Genomic DNA, 25,631 nt, shown 5'->3' with positions numbered 1-25,631 from the left:
CAGGAAGGTTTCTCTCTGCTCCCCAAAGAGCATCCTGGGTACCCAGAGGACTGCATTAACACAGTTCAGAGGGAACTCATGGGATATTGAGAGTGAAGCTGACAGTAAGGACCTCTGAAATCTACAGCCCTCAGCAACCACTTTAGAGTAGTTTTCAGCACAGTTGTGTGAGATCTTTAGTTAGGATCCTCCTTTACTAGGCAAGCAATTCTTGTGGGTCCCTTGTGCGGTTACTCAAGACAGATTTGCTGTTAAGAGTAAAATACTGTGCGCACACCCTGCCTTGTAGGGTGCTTGGGAGCTGCAGTGAGGTCCTTGCACGGAGGACGCTCTGGAAGCGTGCGCGTGAATTCAACCCCTGCATATGTGTGCACTGCGTGTCTAGAAAACACTTTGCTTTAATCTTTGCATTCCTGTTTCTGCTCTTACAAATCTCCCTTTACATATACCCTGTCAAAAGCAGTCAGCAAACAGGCTCTGGCATTATTGGAGTTGCTCCTTGATTTGAAGGAAACCGTAAATCTGAAACTTCAATCATATCTTTATGATCATTCAGCAAACAGAGATGGAGGATTTATTCAACATGGGATAGCAAAGGGGAAACTGCGGGGGGTTATTGCAGGAGATATTGGTTTAGCTAAGGCAGAACTGCTCCCTCGGGCCTCTCTACGGCCGAGCCAATGAACAATGGCACCAATGACAATAACAAGGCAATTATGGGGAAGAGGGTGAGGAGGGGGTAATGCTTTGTTAAAGATAGAGGTAAGATTCCAGCATGGTGTCTCTTTTGTGTGCTTTCGAAACTAAAGGATGGCGTGTCTGCCTGGGGTGGTCTTATTAGGAGCTGGTGAGCCTAAAAACACAGCAAGTGCTTCAAAGAGCCTGTAGCTTGTACGTGATTGTGCTGCTCTTAGGAGGGTATGAAGATTTCCTCCCTAATTAAATAGGGCCAGCAATAGGTTCTCCTAATCCATGCTGCACTCCAGGGCAGGAGATAAGTGCCTAAAGCTCTGCTGACAGAGGTTTCACTCTCTGGCCATATGATGATATTGGTTTTTCTACATTTAGGACTGACCCTTGTTCCCAGGAGGGGACTCAGGAGACCTCTCCTTGCTGGGGGGACGCTCAGACCCTCACCCCAGGCTGGCCACAATGTTGTTCCACAAGCGCTACAGCAGCCCTTCCACCAACTTGACCTGGAAAGTCTGTTTTGAGATTGCTCAGTGACCTGGTGCTCATACTTGCACTGTTCCCAGCTTCATATTTTAGATTATTTTTTTTTAATAGCTGTTGCCAACTTTCAAAAGCCTGACTAGAAAAAAGAAGCCAAATCCTTAGGTTTCAAATACAAAAAGATTTTTGAACACCATAAGCAGGTGTGTCTGCCTCTGCTCTCATGGGGGTCAAAGTGAGGCAGCGCCAGAGGGGACGACTCCTGCGATACACCCCGGCTTCAACGTGCAGCAACACTGGGGTCAGCCTTGACCACAGGTCTCCAGCAACAAAGTTTCCCAAGCGCAAAACGGGGACATACGAGCTTTGGCCCAAAGGTGTGGAAATGTTCGTGGGTGAGCAGGATCCTGCCACTGCTGCCAATAGATGAGACTTGCATGAAATTTGCATCTTTTCAGGGTGCGTTAGAGACAAACGTCTCTTTTTAAAAAGATGCAATCGTGCAAAAGCAGGAACTAAGCGATCCATCGCCACCTGTCCTGCCTACCCTTCCCTTCTTCTAGCAATTTTTCCTCCCCCCTTTCCCTCGCGAGCCCCTGAGCAGTTTGTTTTTGCCTGCAGAAGGAAGCTTGAAATATTGCAAAGGGGGTACAGGCAGCGCTCCCTGTGGCCTTGCCCCTGATGGCACGAATGCAGACATAAAATAACCCAGCGCCATCAGTAACCTGTCGCCAAAGCCCCACTACGAGGTGAGAGTTTTCCTCCCTGCCGTGGCTGTTAGCTGCAATGTATTTCTCCCTGCACTAAGCACCGTCTTTCCCAGGGCTGCATTACAATGATTTATAAACCCCATTTCTGGGGAAAACTAATAGATCAAAGCGAGGAGAAGGAAAAGGAGACATGAGCAGCTGGAAGAAGATATTGAAGCATGAAACAAAAACAGAAATGAAAAAGTAGTTCGTGGCACTAGTGAGTTGTTCTGTGCTGCACTTCTATTATTGAAAAATAATAGGGAGAATCTGTATTTTAATCCATTTTTTAAAGAGACATTCAAGTAATCTGAAAAGCTCTTCCTAGAGCCTGCTTGCTTTTGGGTGTTTGTACGTCTCTTACAGAACCAAACACTTATTTTACTGTTTAGCCCTTCCCTGTCCGTTCTCATGTCATTTTTAGACTTCCCATGCTTGAAGCAGCACCTAGATTTTCTAACAAGGTAACAGAAAGCACCGCATAGAGGACTGATGCTCAGCTGGACCCAAGCCTAGGATGTGCTTGTTCCCGAGCTAAGACTCAGTCAGGCTTTACAAAGGGACATCATGGGCTGAGATCAGGGTGGCCAGTGAGCTGTTCTGCCTTTGTTTCTGTTTCCCCCCTGCACAGTGAGGATGAATGGCCGAGATTCATCATGTAATTCTCGGCTTCGGTCAAGTTACATCCCGACTGAACTGAGCCGGAATTACAGAAAAATGCTCACCTCTTAGTTTTTACAATGATTAATGCATTAGTGTTTGTAAGAGCGTTGGCGATAAGAAGCTAATCGGGCTTTTGTTTGTGTTCTGCTTGTCTGGTTCAGCCACCAGACATCCCTGACTTCAAACATAGGCAGTGGTGGAGAATTATTATCAAAATAACCGTAATCCTTGTGCAGCATTTCGTATATTCAGAGGGATGCACAAACCTTCCATCCACAATTTCCCCATGTAGCGTGTATGTAAGTGCAAACATTACATACAACAGATGAAATGCATCGAATAGGACAAACAGCAGATTTGACGGAAAACAGAAGTGTGTGGCAAGACTGTAGGGGCTTTTCTAAGAGATTGTACAGAGCCATGAGATGGAAGCCGATGAATTATCCCTAGGCGTGTCCCAAACTTGTCTGAGGTTTGCAGGCTTCTATTCAAAGTACTTTCTCTACATTCCTGTTGTCTTGTTTAGATTTTCACTATCCCTGGCAATTTTCTGTTGCCGGTTACTGTTGCAGTGTTGTGTTAACTTTAAGCTGGCTGGTTTACTTCAGTTCCTGATGTCTGTTGCATCCTTTTGTGTTGGTAAAAGTGTTCCTAGGGGAATGCAGGTGCAGAGATATGTTTATGGACACGTATAATTGGTACTTCCCACAGGTAAGACAGGAAGCAAGCACGTGTTGAACATACTTGTGTGCCTGCTCTGCACAAGGCATGTCTGTGCTTGTTCACACAGAGGAGCAGCATGGGCAACGAAGCAGTGTATTTTCCTTTTGGTGACTTTTAAAAACATGGCCTGGAGAAGACACATCTAGGATGGCATTCAGGAGCAAACATCCATGATGTGATTTGCTTTCAGCTACATTTCATGGCTACCAACAAAAGAGCTAAACATTGCCATTTGCAAGACCAACACCTGCCCATTCCATCAGTCTGAGATGACCACGATCCTTATACTCCTTATGGGTCTCCTCCACCTCAAGATATTCTGTGATCCTCACAGCCAAGCCTGACTTTTAGCTTGGGGCTTTGATCAGTTAGAGGTGAGTGAATTAAAATGAAAATACCTCAAATACCTCTCCTTTTTTTTTTGCTCATGCCTTCTGCGACACAGTCTAACACGCTACTCAAAACCACTTCAAACCAGAGAGGTCATCTTGCTAGAATATTCGTCCCCTTCCTCCTTTTGGCTATGCAGCCCCAAGCAAACACTGCTCCGCTGAGCCACGGGTCTGGCACTGGTGTCGTAGCTGGTACCTGGCACAGCGGCACCCCAGGCAGCTGCAGAGGCCCTGTTATTTTCACTCCATGTGCCCTGCTCACTGCTGACCAGAGCCTAACACAGCTGCCTCTTCCATGGACCTTGCACTGGTGGCTGCTGACTGCATCTCCTATGACAACAGGCAGAAAAACTGTCCGTGCTCTAATAGCTATTGTAACCCTCCTAAAACTATGACAACATCTTTCTTCTGGCTCCCTATGGCCCAGCTAGTCTTTACTCTTCTTCTGTTCCCCATCTGCAGAGAGAGCTTGCAGGATGAAAGACAGCTAGGAAGGCAGGGAGAGTGGATGTGGACTAAGAGCTGCAGAAGAATATGAGAGGAGAATTTTGCCCTATAAGCTTTAATAAGGTGGTGGGTTAAGAGAAATGCAGCTAGAGAGAAAAATGGGGAATGTTCTCTCTCCAAATGGGCACTGCTTCAGTTTGTAAAAGCACCAGGGATTCCCCATGTGGCTTAATTTATTATTTTCCCACTCGTTAAATGCCAAAACAATAAAGCAAAATCTATTGTTAGCTTTAAAATGCAGGTGATTTGCATATGGCTGTGATAGTCCTACTGCTGCCTTCATTTAAACTCAGTAAGCCGAGGTACCTTTAAAAATTATGACTTGTTTTACATTTAATATACTGAACTATGTTAACATAATATTAAGGGGCTGACTTCACAGCTTAATTGCTGATCACGTAGAAGGCTGCTTTAGCAGAAGCATTAGTCTGGCAGCGCTGTACGGCCTGATACAAGAGCAGCTGGAATAGCAGCCTGCACAAAGGGGCTGCGAGCTGCTCCTTCCCTGCCGTGATGCTCCCCTTAAGAGCACCCTGGGAACCCAGAGTCATTTTTACTCCTCTCTTGGTTTACTCCCTTGTGCTAGAAGGTATTCGGTGCCCTACTGCAGAGCAGGGCCTGCGCAATATGAGCAGGACATAATTGTACCTGTACAAACCGGTACTAGAAAATCAGGTGGGTTTTTTTTTTCCCCATTCAGTAAGATTTTGCAGGGGGGAAGGAATGCACCATTTCCTGGCAGAACTGAACACGTTCTGTGCTTCCCAGCCCTGGGTCTCCAAGGTTGCCGTAGAGAGATTGTGCAACTGTAGCGTTGTTGTTGTATCTTCTCATTTTCTTCCTTCTTTGACCCTTGCTCATGCCAGGCTGAAAGCAAAGAGGGCAGGTTTTGGGAATGGGAGCCAGGACCACAAAGACTCTTAACCTCACAAATTCAGAGACTTTGTGACAGTATTTTCGTCGATATGGCTGGCAGAGACTGCAAGCTGCTGCTTGGGAAGGGTGAATTGCTGCAGTTTCCTTTACACCTTCTATATTTTCAACACACTGAACCACCGGGCCAGCACTCAACGGCAGGGCATCACCTTCAAGGAGGGAGCTTCTGCAAATGGCTGACTCGTCCTTGATCCCCAAACGTCCAGCAGCAAAAGGGCACATGGTGCTACCCTTGCTGTCCACTGTGTCAAAAATATAATTAAGGTCCAAATACTGCCCCAAGATGTGTCCAAAATAAGAGGCACTCAAAGGCTTTTCAGGAGCTGAAGAGGTATCCAAGCATTACCAGCTACTTGCTTCCATGTGTCTCTGATTTCCACACATGGCTCCAATTTGGGAGTTCTGGCTCCTTAAAAAAATTTGCTTTTTTCTCTCATTTAAAAAAGCATATAGATTGACAGAGATGTACACCAAGTTCTAGCCCTCTATGATTTAAAAGAGCAAAGTTATAGGCCCCTGAAAATTGAGGTTTATAATAGAAGCACTGGCAAACCCTTAACTACAGAGAAGCTACCAGGCGTTGCAACAATAATTGGGAACGGAGGAGAAAGAAAATCACACTGTTTTTCAGTGCTTAGCTAAGAAATACAACAAGAGAGTTTATTGCTTGCAAAACACAGCTGCACTGCCTCAAATTGGATGGAAAAACGAACCCTGATAATTTATTACACCCCTAAAGTCACAAGAATGTACCCATAAATTACTTTTTTGGAGGGGGAGGGAAGTGGTACCACTGTAGTCCATTCTGCACAACCTACTTATTAGTATCATAATTTATTATTATTATGCCCTGCTGCAAATAGAGAGGCAGATAAAACTCAAATCTATTAAAACAACCGCTCCACTTTCTCTGAGCCACTGAGGGACACCATTCCAAAGGAAATGAGATAAATTACAAAGACGAATGTATGAGTCTTGCATTACAGCACGAAGCTTGTATATATGCAAGAGCAGGAGGATAATTCAAGCAAAAAAGAGTCGTGTTAAGCTTTACCATTCAGGATTCAACACAGAGGGACTGGAATAATATCAAGTGGTCAATTAAATATTTCTAATGTACAGATTTTCTTTTTTTCCCAAAGATTCTGTGTGTTAACTCAGAATGCATGTGCAACGCTGAAGTAACTGCCTTGCTTCTATCGCATATGTACTTGGATCAGCATGTATTTAAAAATACCCTTTATCCAGCTATTCTAAGGAAGCAGACACTATACTGGTAAGTCTGAAATATATATATCCAAGTGGTGCTGATTAATTGCAAAGCTGATTTGAATTTAAGGTTGGTGAAAGGCATTGCTTTGCAGTCCCAGAAGGGCAAAGTGGCAGAGCCCAAGGTGCAGTTATCAAGTTCACCACATGCCTCTGCTGATAGGGTTCAGGCAAGTCAACAGGAATTTTGTAACATTTTCCCTTCTCTTTTCCTTCTGGAGTAGTCAGCTGGATCAACAGTTTTTAATGCTCTCCTCCCTGTCCCTGCCACATGGATGGATCAGCAGAAATGATAATTGTATTGGGAGGTTATTGCTCTTCAGGACATAGGTCAAATGCCTTATTTCCAAGTCAGGGTGAGTTTGGTGCTCTTTGCCATAGTCACTGGGGTATAATGGAGCCCTGATTCTGGAGGCTGCTGGTCCAGAATGGGTTTGGGCACAATAACTGTCATGTCTAAGGATAAACATAGCACCAATGCTCTTTTGACATGGCCAATTTGCGGGTTTGGGTTTTATTTTTTTAAAAAAGAAAAACAATGCCTATGTGATAAAAGTTCATGCTGGACTTTTCTAAGTAAGAGTTGTGCAGGTTTAGCTGGCTTCACTTTTATGAATGCTGGGGATTCTCAAAGCAGAGTACATGAGACACAAAGCCAGTGAAACCTCAATGGTCCACAATGTAAACAAACTTAATGAGAAGAAAAGAGTCAGCAATCATTTCATCTTCCCCACAAAGCCTGCTGCTCTGATCGGGAAAACAACATCCAGGCCACGCAGTAAGAGACTGAGACTTTGTGCTCTTGCTACAGAGGGTGGAGGAACAGGAGGGATTGATGAAGGAAGGAAATGAGGCCACCTACTCGCTGTGATACTGCAGATTTTTGTGTTTACAGACTGCTGACGGCCTGCATCAATCTGTACATCAGATTATTACTTCTACACTCTTGCATACTTGTAGCAACTGTGTGTGTCTATCCCTCTTGAACAATTCAGCACATCCTCTCGTATTCCATTCGTTGGCCTTTATTTTGGGGGGGATTACTTTTCATGTTTGATAGTTGTAGTACTTGGAGTGAAAAACAGAAAGTAAATAAAATTACTTTCTGAGCTAAAAGGTATATGAAATACATTCATAAAGATATATACAATATTGCTTCAGGTTTGGGTTTGGACATTTGCTTCTGCAACTTATCTCTGAAATTGTTGCTGTAAGAACATGAGGGAAGAGAGGGCAGAAACTCGTTCTACCCTGATTGGAATGTCAGTTGTCAAAGTCAACAATTTTAGCTTTTTCTTTCTGGGCCTTTGCTCAGATTTGAAATATTAAAGTTCCCAGGGAAAGCTCAATTTACACTCTCCAAATGACAAGCTGTGCTTTGTAAGGGTATTTCCTTCAGATACGGCATTTGCCTCTCTAGCAAGGTGTAGGGCTACTACTTCGGCTCTTTTGGCAGCTTTTCCTCCCGCTTTTGCCTTTCTCCCAGGGAAATGCTCTGTCTAGATGGCCTGGCAGTTTCTAGTATTTAGTTTGGTAGCTGGTTACCTTCCTCCTGAGGTTCTGGCATTGCCTGTTTACAAGCAGGAAGGCAAAGTGGGGCCAGGAGAGGACACCTCTTTCCAAGTTCAGACACGTGCCTAATATGCAGTGGTTTGTTTCTACTGTATATTGATATTCAGCCTTTTTATAAAAGAAACCTGTGGTTTCCCTGTATTGGAAGCTGTGGGTAAATCCCTACTATTTTACTACATCATAGAGAAGCCCCAGGGCTGGCTGTGCCTCTGTTACATTTTTAAAGCAGCAGTAAACATCACGCTTTTCTCTGAGCAACAGCTGCCTTTCTAATGGTGGACTGTGAAAGACTGCTGCAGAACCGGGGCTCTGGGATTCACTAGCTATTGCTGGACTACAAGTATTGCCTGAAAGCCATGGGATGATGTCATCTCTAATGAAATACAGCATCATTATCAAACAAAAAATAAGAACCATAGTATTTCCAGGAGGGGGTTTGCATCAGTTAGATGGACAACAGAAACATATCCATGTGTGACTGGATGGGTGCTGTTCACCTGCCTTTTCCACGTGTTGTAGGAACCTCTCTGTATAAATGAATTGTGGCTGGGTTTTCCCAGATGACTGGGTTTGGAAGAGCTGGTGGCATAGCAAGGTGGATACTTCATACTGTATAAAATAGTCTGTTGCTGCTGGCCACAGCAATTACATTCTCACTTCCTAGCTTGCTGCTTTCTGTGCTACAGGTGATGCTGGGCAGCTCTTGTTCAAGCTTGGCTAGGATTTTTGAGAGCTAAAAGAACTGCTGCATGTACTGAGAGGCAGGACTAGACAACCTGGCATCTGCAAATGGCAAATGCCTGAAGAGGTCAGCTAGAAACATGGAAACCTTGATCTCAGCGAGCCATTTTGTGTTGCTCTAGGATACATGTTACTGTTGGAGCCAAGTTTCCAAGCCAGTATTTCCTCTTCAAAAGGGAAGAGGATGATAGGAGCCTAAGCGGAGCAAGGATAGTGAAATTTTAAAGTATTATGAGACACATACATTTAATATTACATCACATGTAAGGGAACAAGCACATATGATCGCAATATTACAAGATGAATATAGGTCCTACGACATTAAATTTAGTGCCTTGTGACTGATGATCCTTTGTTTGCAGGTTTTCCTTTATGTATATATTATTTCTGTAGGATAAGCATCTTACCAGCTGGAAGAAACATACAACTTTTTTATTTTCTAGCATGTAATTTCTGTTTGATTCACAGCTAATAAATAGGTCATCTTGTACTTTCGAAATGCCAACATGCAGTAATTCAGTGAAATAGAGACTCTACATTAAAAAGCTGTCAACCTCAGTGCAATTTTCCTGCACTCTACGCTCTGGAAAGATACCTTGTCACTCATGGTTCAGCTCTGTTTTCCTGAAATATCTCTTCCTCTGCATAAATAATGAATATAGTTGCATGAAAATATCTGGCACAATGTCTGTTCTTCCTCCCACTCTAAGGAGCTGCGGTACAGACTCTGTATTTATTGGTTGATCTTCCCAACAAATCTTACTGAAATCACAGGTGTGGTAATAGCGTGGCCCCCTCCCAGCTGCAGGCAGGTGTTCTCTGCTGTGCTAACCCCATCCTACCCGCCTGGCTGAAGTCAGGAAAATGCTGCCTTAAAAAAAAGCCTTTGCTATTTAGTACTTCTGAAAATGTAAAGGCTACACAATACAGAATAATTTAAAACACTTATTTGCTTTCAGTTTCTTTCTGTTTCTAATGTATTATGCAGGTCTCGCACAGAAAAGGCATTGGGCTGAAGCCAATCCCAATTAGGAGTTTTAAAAATTAATTCTATTCTTTAAAAAAGCTAGATATAAAACCCATCAGATTACTCAGCCTGTCTTCTATTTCATATGATCTGAAACGCACAATTTACTGTGTTTTTTACGGCTTTCTCCTAGCAGCCCACTAGAGGTGACACAAGGACGGCAAAACCCGGTTCTGCACCTCTGATTTCCCTGCTGGTAGTGGCAGGGGAAAGCAGCAGCCCTGCTTACTCATAGACTTAAGGCCAGGAGGAGTCCTGTAATTTTCTAGTCTGATCTGAAAAATCATGATGCATTCAGGGATCTCACTTTGAGACAATTTTCAGATGCAATGCAGGGAAATTTCTGCAGTGCTGATTTCAAAATCCCTGAGTATTTATAACCCACCATCACAGTACACAGTCAAAATTTGAAGCCAAAGACTTAATCCTGCAGTGGCTACTCATATGAATGGTTTCCCCTGACCCTAAGTTTGATAATGCACTGTGAGTGCGGCAGGGGCAACGCTGTTTCAACGAACAACTGGACCAGCTCAAGCCATGAGAAATTTGGTGGTGCCTTTTGTGGTTTTGAGTTGATAGAGAGTTGAAACTTGCAAGACATCAACCCCATAAAAACGGGAAAAGCAGGGTGTGCTAACGCCCTGTGAACCAGGTTTTACAAGGGATAAAGCTCCTGAATCCTCACAGTGAGGTCCAGAAGTAATTTAAATCTCTTCCCCTTTCCCCTTGCTCCCAATTTCCCCATCCCAGTTGTTAGATGCATCAGCTGAGAGGGAAAGTTAGAGAGTGACACTAATAAGGAGGGCTCAGGCGCACTAAGAGTATTAAAAGGTTAGGTCATGGTGTGTTCTATTAAATAGAATATTAATTGAATTCTTGACATCTGAGGTGAACTGTGACATGCTCATGGGATAAATATTGCATTTAACAGAGAATCATGACCTAAAGCTCTAAATACTATTGAGCATCAGTGCCAGTCCTTCACAATAGATCATAGCCTCAGTCCTTGGGGTACGAATGCTCCCTTGGAGTTTTGGAAGTTTGAGCCCAAATCCAGGTTTTACATTTCTTGTTTCTGTTCTCAGTTAAGTCCAAAATTGCTTCTTCCATCTCAAGGCTACACTCAGTATCAGACTTTCGGTTACAGGCTGTTAATATATAGCTAGAAATGCACATTTCAAGTGCCGTGCATTACAACTTATTGGGCACTGTACAAGAAAGGTTGAAAGAAAATTTCTCCATTGCCACCCCCACACGGTAAAGAAGATTAAAACATTAAAAAGACCAATTAAAACCAGGGAATCTCATGGCAACATTTTCATTAACCCTCCCCGGTTCTTCTTTCTGTCTCATTAGTCAACACAGGGAGAGGAAGGATCATTTTAATTAGCAGCATTGTAAAGCTTTATTTAAGGCAACTGCCCCTCCTGCTGCTCTCTGGATTACCGTGCCGGCTTATAAATACAATACCAAATCATTAACAGCCAAAACCAACACTGCTGAAGGGTTTGGAAGAAAGAAGATCCACTATGGTCAATGTTTAGGGCTCTTTAACAATGTCCTTTCTCCTTATTCAGGCATAATTCAAGCGTAATATTGGGCTTTATAAGACAACTCAATATCCTCTTACAGCAAAGCCCTTTCTAGTTGAGGATACCATGTGTTCAACTTTCTTCCCCTTTGTTTTCGAGGCAGTGAAAGCACAGAACCACATCTGATCACATAGACATGGTAGATAGGATCACAGGTTTTCCAACATCCCAATTTAGAATTACTTGTTAAATTCCCAAATTAAAGGGACTGCTGCATGCTAACAGCCTTGCAGGAGGGAGGTTAGCAATGAGACCCCAGCCAGGGGAGGCTGGTGGTGCATTTTAGAAAGAGGCTCTTGTGAGTTTAGGAAGAAAACAAAGCCAGCGCCCACATTTCATGAAAAGGAAATTGCTTTTTCCCATTGTCACTTGCTGAACTTCACGCTTTTGCAGAAATGAGCCCAATGGGTCTGTTCTGTTAAGAAACCCTCAGCCAGCGTTTCCAGCCAGCAGTTTCTGTAACTGGGGGTGCAGTCCAGAGTGCATGTCCGTGCAGAAGGGCAAATTTGCTCTCCCTCACACCTATGCGACATGTGAATGATGCACTGCAGTGCATAGGCTTATTTTGAAACTAGTCTGAGTCACTACGATTCCATTAGGAATTAGATGCAAACCACGATCTCTCACTCTCTTGCAGGGTCCTGAGCCAGAGACACATTAATGGAAACAAACAGGACAGCATGATCCCAGATCCTAAATACCCCAACACTTGGAAAGATCTGAGCATTGCTATCCAGCCCCTGGCTATTTCATAGTCATGCAAACGAACAGAATGTTTTTGTTCTGGACCATACTGTAGCAGCTCCCTCTCTTGTGTCCAGCAGAATAGCAATAAAAACATCACATTTCTTAAGACAGAAGCTGTACAAAACGTCCTCCTTACCAAGAAACAACAACTCAGCCTATTAGGATTCACCATTTAGATCTGTGGCCTACTTCCCCTGACCTGAATATGTAACTATGGACTTTTCAGTACACCTGGGTGCTAATTGTTCATCACTGCCCAGCCAAGGCAACCTAGTCTTTCCCTTGGAGCAACCGATTAGCTACACGCAGGAGTTTAAGCACTGTGAGTACTCTACCGTGGAGTCTTCCCGTTGGGATCACAGTCGGGATTTCATTTTTTCAAAGTTACAACATCACACAGCTGAATTTAGCTGAAAGTTTGAGATACCTTCTTTGCTGCTGGGTGCCAAGTTGCATTAGCCACCTAATTCTTCCACTTTATTGTTTGACATGACAAAAAGAAAATCAAACCAGAGGACAAGAACTCTTAACGTTGAAGTCTGAAAACACAAAGTGCAGTTCATCTCCCTCTGAAAGCAAGCTCGCTCTGACTTCAGTTGGAGCACTAAGCAGAACGTGGAGATAATACTGGCTTCATCAAAAAACATGCATATTCCTCGAGAAAGGTTTAAAAATTACTAGGTATACTTGACTTTAGCTACATGAACTACCGTTCAAGTAATAACAAAATGGAAGACAGTAATGATGTATCATTGAATGATTAATGTATTGCTAGATAGAGTTCATTTCCTATTAAGTCAAGATCTGTATGTGTGGAGGTTTGCAGGGAGAGGTGGTATCTTTTATGGAAGTAACTGCTATGTGTCAGACTGTTGCAAACGTAAGTGAATTAGAGATAAGTAAAATATTTCCACTTAAAAAAAAAAAAAAGTAGGGCGGGAAGGGGAAAAACACCGAAGTTCTAGTTTGGGATTGAGGGGTCCCTCTGCCCCCATCTCAGCTCATCTCTGCTCAGACAGGCTGAGCAGGTCACAGATCTCAGCTACTGTCGCTAAATGCCCACATCAAGACTGGGGGAGGCTTGCAGAGGCCAGCACACTGCCAGGGCCTGAGCAGAACTGCAGCTTCAAGGATATCAGTCTCCAGAGATCACGGATGCTAAACTCACTTAAAAACAGACAGTGACAAATAGTCTGAGTAACAGTCATTGTAAAAGTTTATATAGGAGTTGCTTTGTTTTCTATTTATAGCTGCACTGTATTTTTCTTGTAATACATTTTTAATGATTTATAAGGCCTAGTTATTTATTCTCCTGAAGCCAAATACTTTCTCACCCCGATAATGCGAGCGAATGAGCTTTGCACAGAAGAGCTACATGGGAGACGGCTGGATCTGCTCCCTGCACTGGCAGCAGACTGGGGGGATCCGCATGGCTCTTGGGAGCCCCACGGCCCCCAAGGCACTGATGCAGCAGGCACCCCAAGCACGCAGCTCCCAGCTGCCTCTGCAGAGGGACTGCCTGTGGAGGACCCTCCCTGGGCCAGAATATTTCCAAATTACTAATTATTCCATCTGCATGCAAGGGAGTTTCTTTTTATGGTTAGTTTGCTCTACATTTCCTAATCCGAAATTAACCGTAGTTAAGAAACAATTCCCAATCCTGCAGTGCCACGTAGGCAGTGGGCCCTTCCATCTATGTGTTGAAAAGTTAAGTAGCATGAACAACAGACCAAACAACTGCAGAAGATGGGACACTTTGAAATGACAGATATTTGCATGAAATATAATTAATCTGCTATACTAGCATCCATCCCTAAGCACAAATTGCCTCATGATGAGTCTAACCAGAATGGTATTAACTCTACCGTTTTTTCTAAATTGTTATATACCCAATATTTTCTTTTGACTCTTCTTCATATTTAGATTAATAACTATGTAATCACTTCATTAGTTTATTTAGATTATGTTATTTTAGGAAATTATTGTTTAGATCAGCCTTGTCCTTCCCATCTATCTGTGCCTTCCCAGAATTAAGTAATATCTGAGGAAACCAATTAATTGCAACGCGACCGCTGTAATGGGGTCTGCTCTACAATGTGGCAATGTCTAATGGAGTTTTAATTTCCCCATGGTGAGTCAACATTTGCTTAAAGAGAGAAAACTGTTAGAGCAAACCACTGGCTGAGACATGAACAGCTTCTTCCAAGTCTGTGGGGTTGAATAGGCATCTTGGGGCTGCTGCTGCTTTTGTTGGGGGTAAAACTCACAGAGGGTCATAGCTGGGGCATCAAAGAGCATCCCAATTCCCACCACAGGCTGAGGCTTCCCGTGGACTTGCAGAACATGGAGGACATAGAGCCCTACATGGCTTTCAGGCCGCACCTCCTAACCTGGCACGGGTCCTGGATGCTAAAATGAACTTGTCACTCAGGGAAGGTTTGACAGCCCTTTTGCAATGCATGGTCTTCCTTAGAAAATACTTATTTAACTGTCCTGGGTCCTCGCTGTGCAGTTGTACCAGCAAATCTTTGTCATGGACCAGAAGCCTATTGTGGTGGGGGTCTGTCAAAAACAAAAGTCTCATTCCCAAGGAAGCTGCTGTACCTGTGAAACTCCTGACACACATGGGACAGCAGAATTTATAATGAGATTTTTTTTTTTTCCATTATTTGGATTGTTCAGAGTATTTAGTACTGCCAGAAGCTACATTTGGGATTCTGGAGGGAGGCAAAGCACCCAGAGCCCTTTGAAATGCCCCGGGTCCCTCCCTCGCCCAGGTCATGGGCATCTTTGCAAACCTCAGCCTACGCACTGTTGACTAACGACTGTTTTGCTTGGTGAATGCTGACGAACTTCTGAAGTCAGTCTGCCTTTCCCAGTCTTCTGGCAGCTTAAAAAGATTTGAAACAAAGCTACATTATGATGCAACCAATTTCAGCAGCATCTGATTAACAAAAAGGAGGCCACAGCTACCTGACAGCAGCCGGTGGTTATTTTTTATTTCTAAAACAAACTGATGGCCTCAAACATTCATACATGTATTTATTGTTTTGTTTAAATGTCTCATTTCCTGGGTTTTTTTTTTTTTTGGATCGTGCAGGGAAATAAAGTTTTGCAATTCTTCTTCTCATAATAAGTCTGTCCAAAAATGATGTTGCTTGTTGTGTTGAAAGATGGTTTCATTTTCTACTCAAAATTGGTATGAAAAATTTGCCTTGCCAAATGAACATTGTATACTGAACTTGTCAAATCCTCTCTCCTGACACAAATAAAAGATAACATTGGGTGGCAGCATGTAAAACAGCACTGACAAGACAGCTAGGATGGAAGCAAAGAAATGCATATTTTTCTCTTTCTCTCTTCCTCAGAAGGGTAGGGGAAAGATCCAGGTGAGTGAATGCTGGCGTGTTACAACCAAAAATACATCATCTAAAGACTTAACAAGCCATTTCAATGCAGGTTTTAAGATGAATGAACATAAGCGATTCCATTTCTGATTAGCAAAATCGTGACAAAAGTCTCGACTTTTTCCAGGCAACCAAGAAAGCTGCTAAGTAGAAAGAGTGGCTGGATGAAAAGGGTATTCAGTTAAAAGTTCACAACTCTGCTGTACAGGCTGGAAGGACTACTCAGCACTGCTGAAAATTATTCCAAGTATATTTAAAAATAAATAAGGCAATGATAGCACTTTCATTAGATCTGCAGTCACACCATGTAAGTGAGGGGTTTTTTCCTATTAAAATTGTTGATTGAAGGCTGTTAGCTATTTATCAGCCCAAAATTACATTTCTTCTCTCCTAGGGGTTGCCTCTTAAAAATCACAACAACTGCATAGTTAGTAACAAGAAAAGACTCCTAAAACTGCAGTTTTGGATTTGGGGGGGGGGAGGAACAGAAGCATGAAACACAGATTGCACCTTCAAATCCCCGATGGCATCACGCTTCTTTGTTCTGCTAAGAAAAATTAACCTCAATCTCGGCTCAAGGTCCCCCGATTGATTATCATAGTCATTTAAATACTGTAATCTCATTTTCAGCATCAGGGAAAGGGAGCGAAAAGAAGAAAAAGAGAAAGAGGTGGGGAAGCAAGGGGGAGAGAAAGAGAAAACAGAATAAATTATCTGACAAAAGGAAAAAGGGCCTTTCTGCTTACGGAGCCTATTTCAGATCCTTCCACTTGATTGGAAAAGTTGATGAAGTTTAAATGAAGCAGAATTAGAGGCTCAGGCCACTGAGTATTGACAGGGGCCCATGGAAGAATGTGCAATTCAATAGGCCTGATTTTTGTGGAAAACAGGGGAAAGGCCTAAATGGTATAATCTTCAATCAAATCTAACATCGACACTGACAAGGCAGGGTAATGAGATAGGCCAGATCAGGCATGTTGGTTAAAGAAATTAATCCCTCTCGCTGCACCAAGAGTTCAGCTTTGATGCCTATTGTACGGACCCCCGTCCCAGCCTATCTAAATGCTAACTAACTGCGAGTGTGATCTGGGACTGTGCTTTTCATTGCTGGGGCTAATCTGGTAACAATTTTACCTCCCTGATTACGGTGGCAGAGGTGGCACGGCAGCCCCTCGCCATGGCACCGCGGAGAGGAGGAGAGGGGCACAGCACGGCAATGGATGCAGCCACGCCGGTGCGGGGAAACTTGTGTTTCGGCGTGTATTAGGGCTTGAACACACGGTAATACAGGGTAATTAGTGTAGCTACAGTCGCCTCCTGACCAGCTGACTGGTATCTCCTGGGAACCACCGAAGGGGACGGGCAGCGAGCAGGAGGGTGATGGAGAGAGCAAATGTAAAGGGACATTGGGAAGTTGAAAAGCGTGCTGCAAACAAAGGGGCTTTTCTACCTGAGTGAGCAGCCCGAAGCTCGTGATTAAAACCATCTTTATTTTTCAGGCTAGTTTGCTCTTCACTAAGCAATACAAGGTTTGCTGTGTTTGCTTTTATGATTTGTTTCCCCCCCCCCCAGCCTGGGAATTACACTATTATTTTTAATCAGGTTTTGCTTGTAAGATTTTTAGGCACAAAACTCACATTGGTTTGCTTAAAAAAATCAGACTAGAGATATTTCCCCTGATATTGAAGTTTTCTTAGAGGCTGTCATTAGAAATCCAGTAATATGATCCCACTTTCATTTATCCATGCTACTTCAAATAAATGAGAGTAGAAAAGTCAATGTAATTTATTTTATAAAGTACAAATGGTTAAAAAAGAAAATATCCTCAGAAATGCAGGTTCTGTCTAATCTGTACAATGTGAGCAGCCAAGCAAGAACAAAACAATCCCTGCAAGATGACAAAGGCTTCTCAAATTCAATAATTAAGCATAGGAGCATCTCTAAGAATTTGCATGGAAAGCAACCTGCCCTTGGGGAAAGTGTGGCTAAAAACTTGCAGAAATGCAGAACGGAAAACACTGGTCCCTGTGATCGCCATGAACGTGCTTCGTTTGCTCTGTATTCTGCTAGGCAGCACTCAAAAAGAGGGGAATGATTGCGGCAAAGGTTTAAAAATGAAAAGCTTTTCGCCTTTTCTTTGGGCAGCTGCCCACCGGTTGCCTGCCCAATGCCCTCCTGCCCAGGATGGTCCTTACTGAGCGTCCGACAGCTTCTCCTCTATGCTCAGGACATTTTCTTATACCTTTTCCAGAGAAGGAGGAAGATTTATTGTTGGTGGAGTGGGAAGCTGAGGATGGAGAGGAAATAGGGCAGAGTTATTCCTGTGCTCTCACAAGTTTTAGCTGGGTCTCTGGTGCTGCTCTCGGGCTGCTGGGTTCAGTGTCCCTGCAGAAGGGTTTGTGGGTAAGGGCAAGTTACTGGGATTTGGAATACCCCTGACTTTTTGCATAGTATCTTCAATTTGACTTGGTCTGAAAATCATCTCTTGGCTTACCATGGTTTGGGGCCAACGCCATAAACTGGTGTTGGCTCACCCCCAAAGTTTCTTAAATCTTTCAGACAATAAAGCCTGAGTTTTAGGTTCTTCATAAAAATTTATAGCCTGCTGCAGCTCTGGATACACTGTGAGTGCATGGACCCATTTGTAACCTTTTTTCATGCTATTTTTTTTCCTATTCTGCCTCCATTCTCTTGGCCTTTGGCTTAATTTCTGCTTTTACATCACCAACAACTCAGCCAAGAGGCTGTACAGATGTTTTCTGCTATGACAACGCTGCTATTAGGGTCATAATGCAACAATTCAGTCTAATGGTTATTATTGTGCCGGCTGATTTCAATAAGGCACTTTTAAATCAAAGGGCCTTTGAAGCTTTATTTCCATTGTATTAGACAAATAAACATAGAAGATTTTCATGAACATAAAAGGCATTCACCTTGTAATGTTTCTGGGCTTATTAGTCTCACCAATTTGCATTGTTTTGTTCACATCAAGGATCAAAATGCCCTTTTGCTTGCTCTTACATGCTGCGTGCCGATCTTGGGGGTGAGCAGCTACGAATGCCCGGTGCTGCTGGTGCCATCCCTCTGCCTGCTGAATCACAGCTGGCAGTTTGTAGCCTAAGTCTTGTCTGCAAATAACTGGAAGAAAACCCCACTACTTTCATGCATGCAGAACGTTTACTTGCCTCTTGGAAATGCCTTATTTATTTCAGAGGTGCCTGTGCAAAATATGGGAGGGCACTAAAGCTCCTAAGGAGTTTAATTTTTAGTGTACCAAATAATTCATTTAAAATCTTAAATGAGTTCATGCTGAGATGAAAACCCTTAGAAGTTGCAGCATTGGAAAGACAAAGCTCAGAACCAAACCTAATGATTATTTGACTAACCAGCCCTTCATTAGTTTATTTCTCTAATGAATTATTGAGCTGTACTGTGTAGACATTTCAGAATACACTTTTAAAAGCACAACACTGGCCTTAGATTGCAAAAATATAACAGTAGCAGTGATAGAACAATAATAGTAATAAGCGTGCAAAATGCTGCATAAACACTAATTAATCCTCAGCGTCCCCAGGCAGCAAGCAGAGAAGGCAGGGTGCTCAGCACATGCAGTTATTTGAGGTAAATAGTATAATTAACACCAAATAAAAGACGACCTTATTCCAAATACAGCTCACAGTACTTGGGGCTACTCTGCTCTGTGTTACAGGGGTTATTCACCTGAGACAGACAAACTAAAATCTGGTCCCCCACCGAATTTTCAACAGATGCACTGATTCCAAACAGCTGACAGCAGGCATTAGGCGAGGGAAGGAGTTACTTAAATCAACAAAGCTGGCACCTGAGGGAAGTTACCCAAATGCTCTGGAGGCTGCATCGCAGGGCTAGGATGCCATCGGCAGATTTTGGGGGCTCTTGGTCAACACAGAAGCAGCTGTGAGATCTTGGCTGCAGCTGAACCCTCGGGTCACTCGAGGAGAGCAGAGGTGTGCTGCAGAGACGACGGAGACCGCAGGGACCTGCGCTGTCTCCGCGTGCCCAGAGCGTAGGTGTTCTGTGGAGAGGGAATGATTTTGCTCTCTGTCAGTCCCAGCCATCACACAGACACTGCACCTTCACAGTTCCTGATAGCTCGTACAGCTGCTCTCTGAGCACCCAGCGATGGGTATATTTTTAAGGAAGCCTTATTTTATCACCTTCCCTTCCCGTGCAGGTTAGCAGTCCTTGCACAAAGGTGGATGAAGATTACAAAGGTGAGGGGTGCCTCCTGGCTCTACCCTGAGAAAGGGCTTGGCGAGATAGGGGCATCGTTCCAGGTTCACCTTGGCTCCTCGCTATGCTGGCGCAGGGAGAGCTAAAGATGAGAGGATTTGGAGAGAAGGTTTTTAAATAAAAAAAAAAAAAGTGAGGGTTAAAGGCTCAAAGCTTGAGCACAACGTTCAGATGTAAAAGCCCTGTTAGAGCCACAATGCAGGTCTGTTAATAAAAGCTTCAACTCCAGAGTGATGGAAAACCTCCCCTTTCAGTAATTACTGTCGCAAGAGATGTTTGTGATGCACAGTCTACAACTCGAAGTTATAATACTCTGTTTCACACCATGCATTCGTCCATGTTTGTCTCTTCCACAATTAGAGCTCTTTTTTTTGCATGATATGACACAATTTTGGTTTGATAAAATGCCCCTACTTGCGTTTCTTAGCTGTCCTTCCTATGGATCATTCCAGAAACCAAAATGCAACAACTCTCAGCAGTGCCTTGCTCTGTGACAGGTCAGGCAGCTCAGAAATACTTCATGATAAAGTTCAATAAGCATGAAAGGAAAAAACAAAATGTGGTGAGAGATTTCTGCCTTTCCTTCGTACACATGCAGTCAGCAGAGTCCTACGGGCACCCAGCCGGTGCCCTGCTGTCACCCACACCGAGCTGCTCTCTCTGCTCTTCCTCCTGTGTGTCCCCTTCCTCCACTAAAAAGGGCAGTTCAGCCTCCCTCGCCTAGCTAATCCTTCCTCTGCTGGGATTGCCAAAAACCAAGGCTATCAAGTGTGTAAATTCCTGCGGTTTTGTGAGCTTTTTGATCATATATTCTTCTTCTGGAGACTGTAGCTGCTGAAATTTTATTGCCCGAGTCCTGTAGCTTTTGTTCGATCTTATTTGGAAAAAAAAAGAAAAATTTCCAGCCTCCAGGGCTTCAGAGAAAAGCTTAGGAAAATGAATCCTAAATGGCCTGGCACTCAGACCGATAAAAGAGCCTGGCAGCAGTCATCATGTAAATAACAAGCTTTTAAAACAAATACTCTGCATTCCAGCAGCTCCAAAAACTTCTGTTTGTTAAATCTGGTTCTCCTGCAGCCTGGATGACTGGGATAGAGACCTGGCACCAGCCTTTCCCAGCCATCAAAGCACCATCTCCATCCTCATCCTCTTCCCCCTCAGAACTGCTGGTTCTGAAACAACTTTTTAATGTTGAGAGCCACAGCTGGGGCTCTGAAGGCAAGTTGGTGCCTCTCAGCTCCGAGGATGTTTCATGTAGAGCAGCTCCATGGCCCCTGGCTGCACTCTAAAAGGTAAGAGGATGCTTTGGCAAGTGGGTCTGGCAGCTGGGATTCCCCATTTACCTTCGCTCACCAGGGATATGTCCAACTCCAGGCTGGTGACACAATGACTTTGGCAGCAATATGTTGAACTTAATTATGGCATATTATCCAAAAGATGCTAATATAAACGTAACCAAAGTGGTGTGGGTCACTTTTTCTGGAGCGTGTGTCAGGCATGCTGAGGGTTAAGTGTGGTGAAGTCTTGTTTCCTGCCCAGAGCTGGCTTATTTTTGTAACACAGTAGTTTTCAGTTAAGTTTGTACTGAGGAAAGTGCTTGGCTAAGGCTTTTACTGGTAAAAACAAACCGACTAAAAATGCTTTGCTCAGATTTTTACCGGCATCAGTAGATGAAATACATTCCTCAGTTTTATGCTGCAAGCAAATATATATTGATAGACTCAATTAACTCCTTGATTAATCAAAACACGTCATACATTCTACCAGAGAAAAATAGAGCATTTACCCCTAGAAATCTTCGTGTGAAAAGATGATGTTTTTAATCTGTGCTAGCCACTGTGTGTGGACACATCCTGGTGAGAGGATGGGGCTGAGTAGAGCTGAGGCAGGAGGGTCAGCCAGAAATGCAGGCAGTCACCTGGGCAGTGGCCTCTGCTTGGATACGTGATGCCTGATCTAGAAGATAGTGAGAGAACTGGGAGAGAAAGTAGAGGATCCTGTGCAGCAGTGGTCTCAAAACCTTTTTGTCCCTTTCTTCTAAATCATCTTTTTGTCCTTGGCTTTCAGGTGGCACTGCACAGCACGAGGGTTGGGACCTGCTGGCCATCCCCTTTAGAATCTCTCTCCAAAATGCCTGGTCCCCAGGACTCTCCTAGAGGAAAGGATCCCAGGCTGCAGTTGGAAGCACGAAGAAGAGATGTGGCAGGGGGCTGATGCTGTGAGTATGCCACTACCAGCGCATGCACCAGAGAGCGGGACCAGCCAAGTGCCAGTGCGTATCCAGTAAGCTGCCATCCCATCACTGTCACCTCCTGGCAGCGGAGGACAGATGGGTAAATTCAGCATTCAGAGGGTCAGCAGTTTGCTGCACAAACTTGACAACCTAACTTACCATGAGGTGAAATTACCGCTGGTTCCAAGAGTAAAAGCTGTTAATAGTCCAGTTACTTCATGCCAAAGGTGGATGCAGATGTCTTTACCTCCCTCCCGGCTGGCTTACAGTGAAGGAAACCCTCCTGCAAGGAAGCCCTGAGGGGACAGGAGTCGTCCAGAATGCTAAAATGTAACATTATTCTTTCTCAAAACTTGCCTGAATTTTCTATCTGGCCAGATAGCAGAAATCCAGATTGGATCTTATTAAAACATCCCATGGTTTATAACTGCTCAGAATTCCCACTGCCAGGATGCTCTGCAATGGTTATGCTGAGAAAAAACTCAAGCCCTAAAGCTGGGGCTGAGCAAACTGCTGGACCCGAGGGAAGGAGCCATCAGCTGAGCTCTAGGGACAGACAGCACTTGGCCAAATGCTCCCATCCAGACAAGCAAAACTCCCACATAAATCAACATAATCTCTACAACCGCATATAATCTACCTGCAACATAGATGCTACAGGAGAGGAGCTGCCCTTCGTAGGATTACCCCAGTGTTATATTCATAGACCTGGGATTTACAGTGCTGAAAGGTGGTTTATACCTGTTTCACTTTAAGGGATGTAAATGCATTGTGAAAATAAGTAGGATCAACCCAACCCCTGCAATTATGCCTTAGCACACCTTAAATGCCACATAATTACATATTCTTCTGATTCATATTCTTGCATCACCTAAAAATGTATTTACTAGCACACTTTTCTAAGAAAGGCAGAAACAGTTTGGAGGGATGGGGAAGATGAGGAGCTGCCTCCTCTCCCTCCCAGCAGCGCAGCCGCCTCCATCCCAAGGAGGTTCACCCTGCCTACGTCTTCCCACACCAGCTCTTTCTGGGGGGGCAGCTAAGTAAGGAAATCTCACCCCAATTCCACTTCTTAGCAAAGATACTGCCACTTCCCACCAAACTGCCAGGATCCAGAGAAAAGAAAGAAAGTTCAAGTTTTCTATTTGAAAAACCGAAGCTGCTTTTCAGTTATGACAGAAAATCTACTTTTTTTCCCCTTTGCCTTCCTAATATGATTTCCAAATCGATTTTTAGTTTCATGGCGGGGGGGGGGGGTGGGTGGGAATATGTTCAGTGTTGCAACACTCAGATTTTTCTTGTGATATTCCACGTTCCAAAACGTTACGGCCAGCTTCCAAGCCTGCCGCTGCCCGGGTACGATTACCGAGGGAACGCCAGAGCTTCACTACCGCAGCAGAGGCTCAACAGCCGCGGTTTAAATGCCACCGCTGTCTGCTGTGGAAAAACCCACGCTTTTGAGCAGAACTGGCTGCCCTCCCCAGGAGAAGAGGGAAAGTGCAGCTGCCCAAACCGCTGGCTGCCCGCTGCGGGGGCTGCAGCCGCCGTCTTCCCCCCCCCTCCCCCCCCGCACCCTCAGAGCAACGACCCCGGCCCCCGAGCACTGGGAGGGGGGCTCGGTACCGGGCCGGGGGGTGTCCCTAATGGGGACTGGGATGGGAAAGCGCTGGTCAGGGCACGAAGCTATTCTGCGAGTGCCATCCAGGGGATGAGAGCTGTACTTCAGCTGCCTGCTCGGGGGCGGGGGGGGGGAGGATTTAAAGCGTAATTTTCTGTGGTTATGGATGTTGATTAGGAGGAGGCAACCGAAGGGAGATGCCTGAAGCTTTCTAAGGCCCGCCCAGAGCTCAGCCTATCCACAGGGCGGGGATACATGCGGAATTGGTAAAATGAGAAGTGTCAGGAGTTTGTGAAGTAACCGTAACCTCCACAGCCAGTCTAAAAATCCTAATTCAGTGGTTAGAGCTTGTGTCGTCCCCCCCGGACCCCTCCGCTGCGGGGAGGGGGGGGGGGGGGGGGGTGGCACAGAGCATCCCCAGTGACATCTCAGTCCCTGTCCCCGAGTGCTCGTCAAACTGTGGGGCTATTGCTTGAAAAAGCACCCGAGCCTCAGAGGGAAAACCCATCCCACGCCGCTGCCCGTCACCATCCCGGGGCGAACGGGTGTTTAACGGCCACAAAACACGACGGAGCAGCGAGAAAACGCATTGTCCCTCCTTACCATATGAATTATTGGGGGGGGACACCCATGTTTTCAACTGTTGCCACCCTCCCGGTGCTTTAACGGGAAACTTTTCGTCTGCGGTGGCCTGGGGCTGCCCGTGGGGACCGTGACACCCCCCTTAGTCTTGTTCGCTGCCACCGGTGCTGGGATGGGATGGGGGGGGGGGGGGGGGGGGGGGGCGGAGTGGTCGTGCCCGGGTAAGGAGCGGGGATGGAGGGACCGGGGGCCGCTGGGGCTCACCTTGAGGATGAGCGGGTTGCGCAACATGCTGTTCCGGGCCACCCCCAGCCGCTCGTTCTCGCTGCCCGGCTTCACCTCGGCCAGGGTCAGCGGCCGCCGCGGGGGCGCCGCTCTGCCGCCCGCCATGTCACGGCCCGGACCGCGTCGCGCCGCCGTGGGGTGGGGGGAGCCGGGGCCGAGGCGGGCGGCGTTGCCGTGCCCGTGGGTCGGGAGGATCCCGCCGCGGAGCTGCAGCTCCCACCCGTGAGCGTGGGGTTGGCGGCGCCCCGTCTCTTAGCAACCGCCTTCCCGCGCCGTCGGTCCGTCGCTTGGATGGGTCCGTCTGGGGCCGCTTCCGCTGCGGGGAGGGGGGAACGGAGAGCGCGGTAGCAGGGTGCGGGGGGGGGGGCAGTGTTGCGGACGGACGCCCGGGGAGCGCGTGTGGCGCGGAGGTACGGCGGGAGGCCCCGGGCGGGACCGTTATCCCCGCGGGGGTGGCGGGACACGCTGTCCCGGGGCGTCAGGGTCCCCGAGGGGCCTGCGGTTTTCCCGCCTGGGCCTACCCTGAGTTGCTCTCGGTGCCGCCCTCGGTAGTCCCGGAGGGAGGCGGAGGGTAACGGCGGGCCGGCCGGTGCGTGGGGTGGGCCTCCGCGCAGGGGGTGCCGCGGGGCCCTGTCCCACAGCCCGCCCCCGGGCGGGCCCGCGGCCTCGGCCTGCGGCCTTGCTTGCTTAGGGCGGTGCTGGGGCGAGCTGGGCGGTACTGGGTGATTTGGTGTCTGTCCCCGGAGCTGTGCGGTGCTGGGTGGTTTGGCGTCTGTCCTGAGGTTTCAGGGCAGCGGCTTACCGGCGGTGGTGAGGAGGTAAAGTCTGGTACCGGTCAGCGCTGGAAACTCTGTTGGAGATGTGAAATTCAAGGTCTTCTTTTCCAGAGATGACGGGGTGTTGCTTTGTGAGTGTTTTTTCGTGTGCTGGCTGTAGAAAATGTGCTTAAAAAAATGCTTGCTGCCTGCTCTGTGTAACTGTGGTTTTCAGGACTGGATTTGTTCTGGTTGCAGGGTCCGCTGGAGCTGGCAGGTCTTGGCCAGGCTGGGGCCTGTTTGAACATGGGCAAAGCCACTCAGAAGCTTCTAATTAGAGAATTTGGTTTTAGTGCTGGTTGGTTTAACGTTTATTACTTTTAGCTTG

At 45.7% G+C, this 25,631-nt stretch overlaps 1 protein-coding gene across 1 annotated transcript in view; it reads right to left on the bottom strand.

The window, feature by feature from the left end:
• Positions 1-24,593, bottom strand: part of CFAP77 (cilia and flagella associated protein 77) — a 61,027-nt gene extending 36,434 nt beyond the window's left edge. The window contains exon 1 of the mRNA XM_086475864.1: positions 24,468-24,593. Within this exon, the coding sequence (XP_086331990.1) occupies positions 24,468-24,593 (126 nt within the window). The remainder of the gene's footprint in view (positions 1-24,467) is intronic.
• Positions 24,594-25,631: the final 1,038 nt, after the last annotated feature.

This window comes from Leptosomus discolor, chromosome 19, assembly GCF_034619465.1.
Source record: "Leptosomus discolor isolate bLepDis1 chromosome 19, bLepDis1.hap2, whole genome shotgun sequence".
Classification (NCBI taxonomy): domain Eukaryota; kingdom Metazoa; phylum Chordata; class Aves; order Leptosomiformes; family Leptosomidae; genus Leptosomus; species Leptosomus discolor.
Note: the sequence above shows the minus strand (reverse complement) of the source record. Positions and strands in the feature narration are given on the sequence as shown.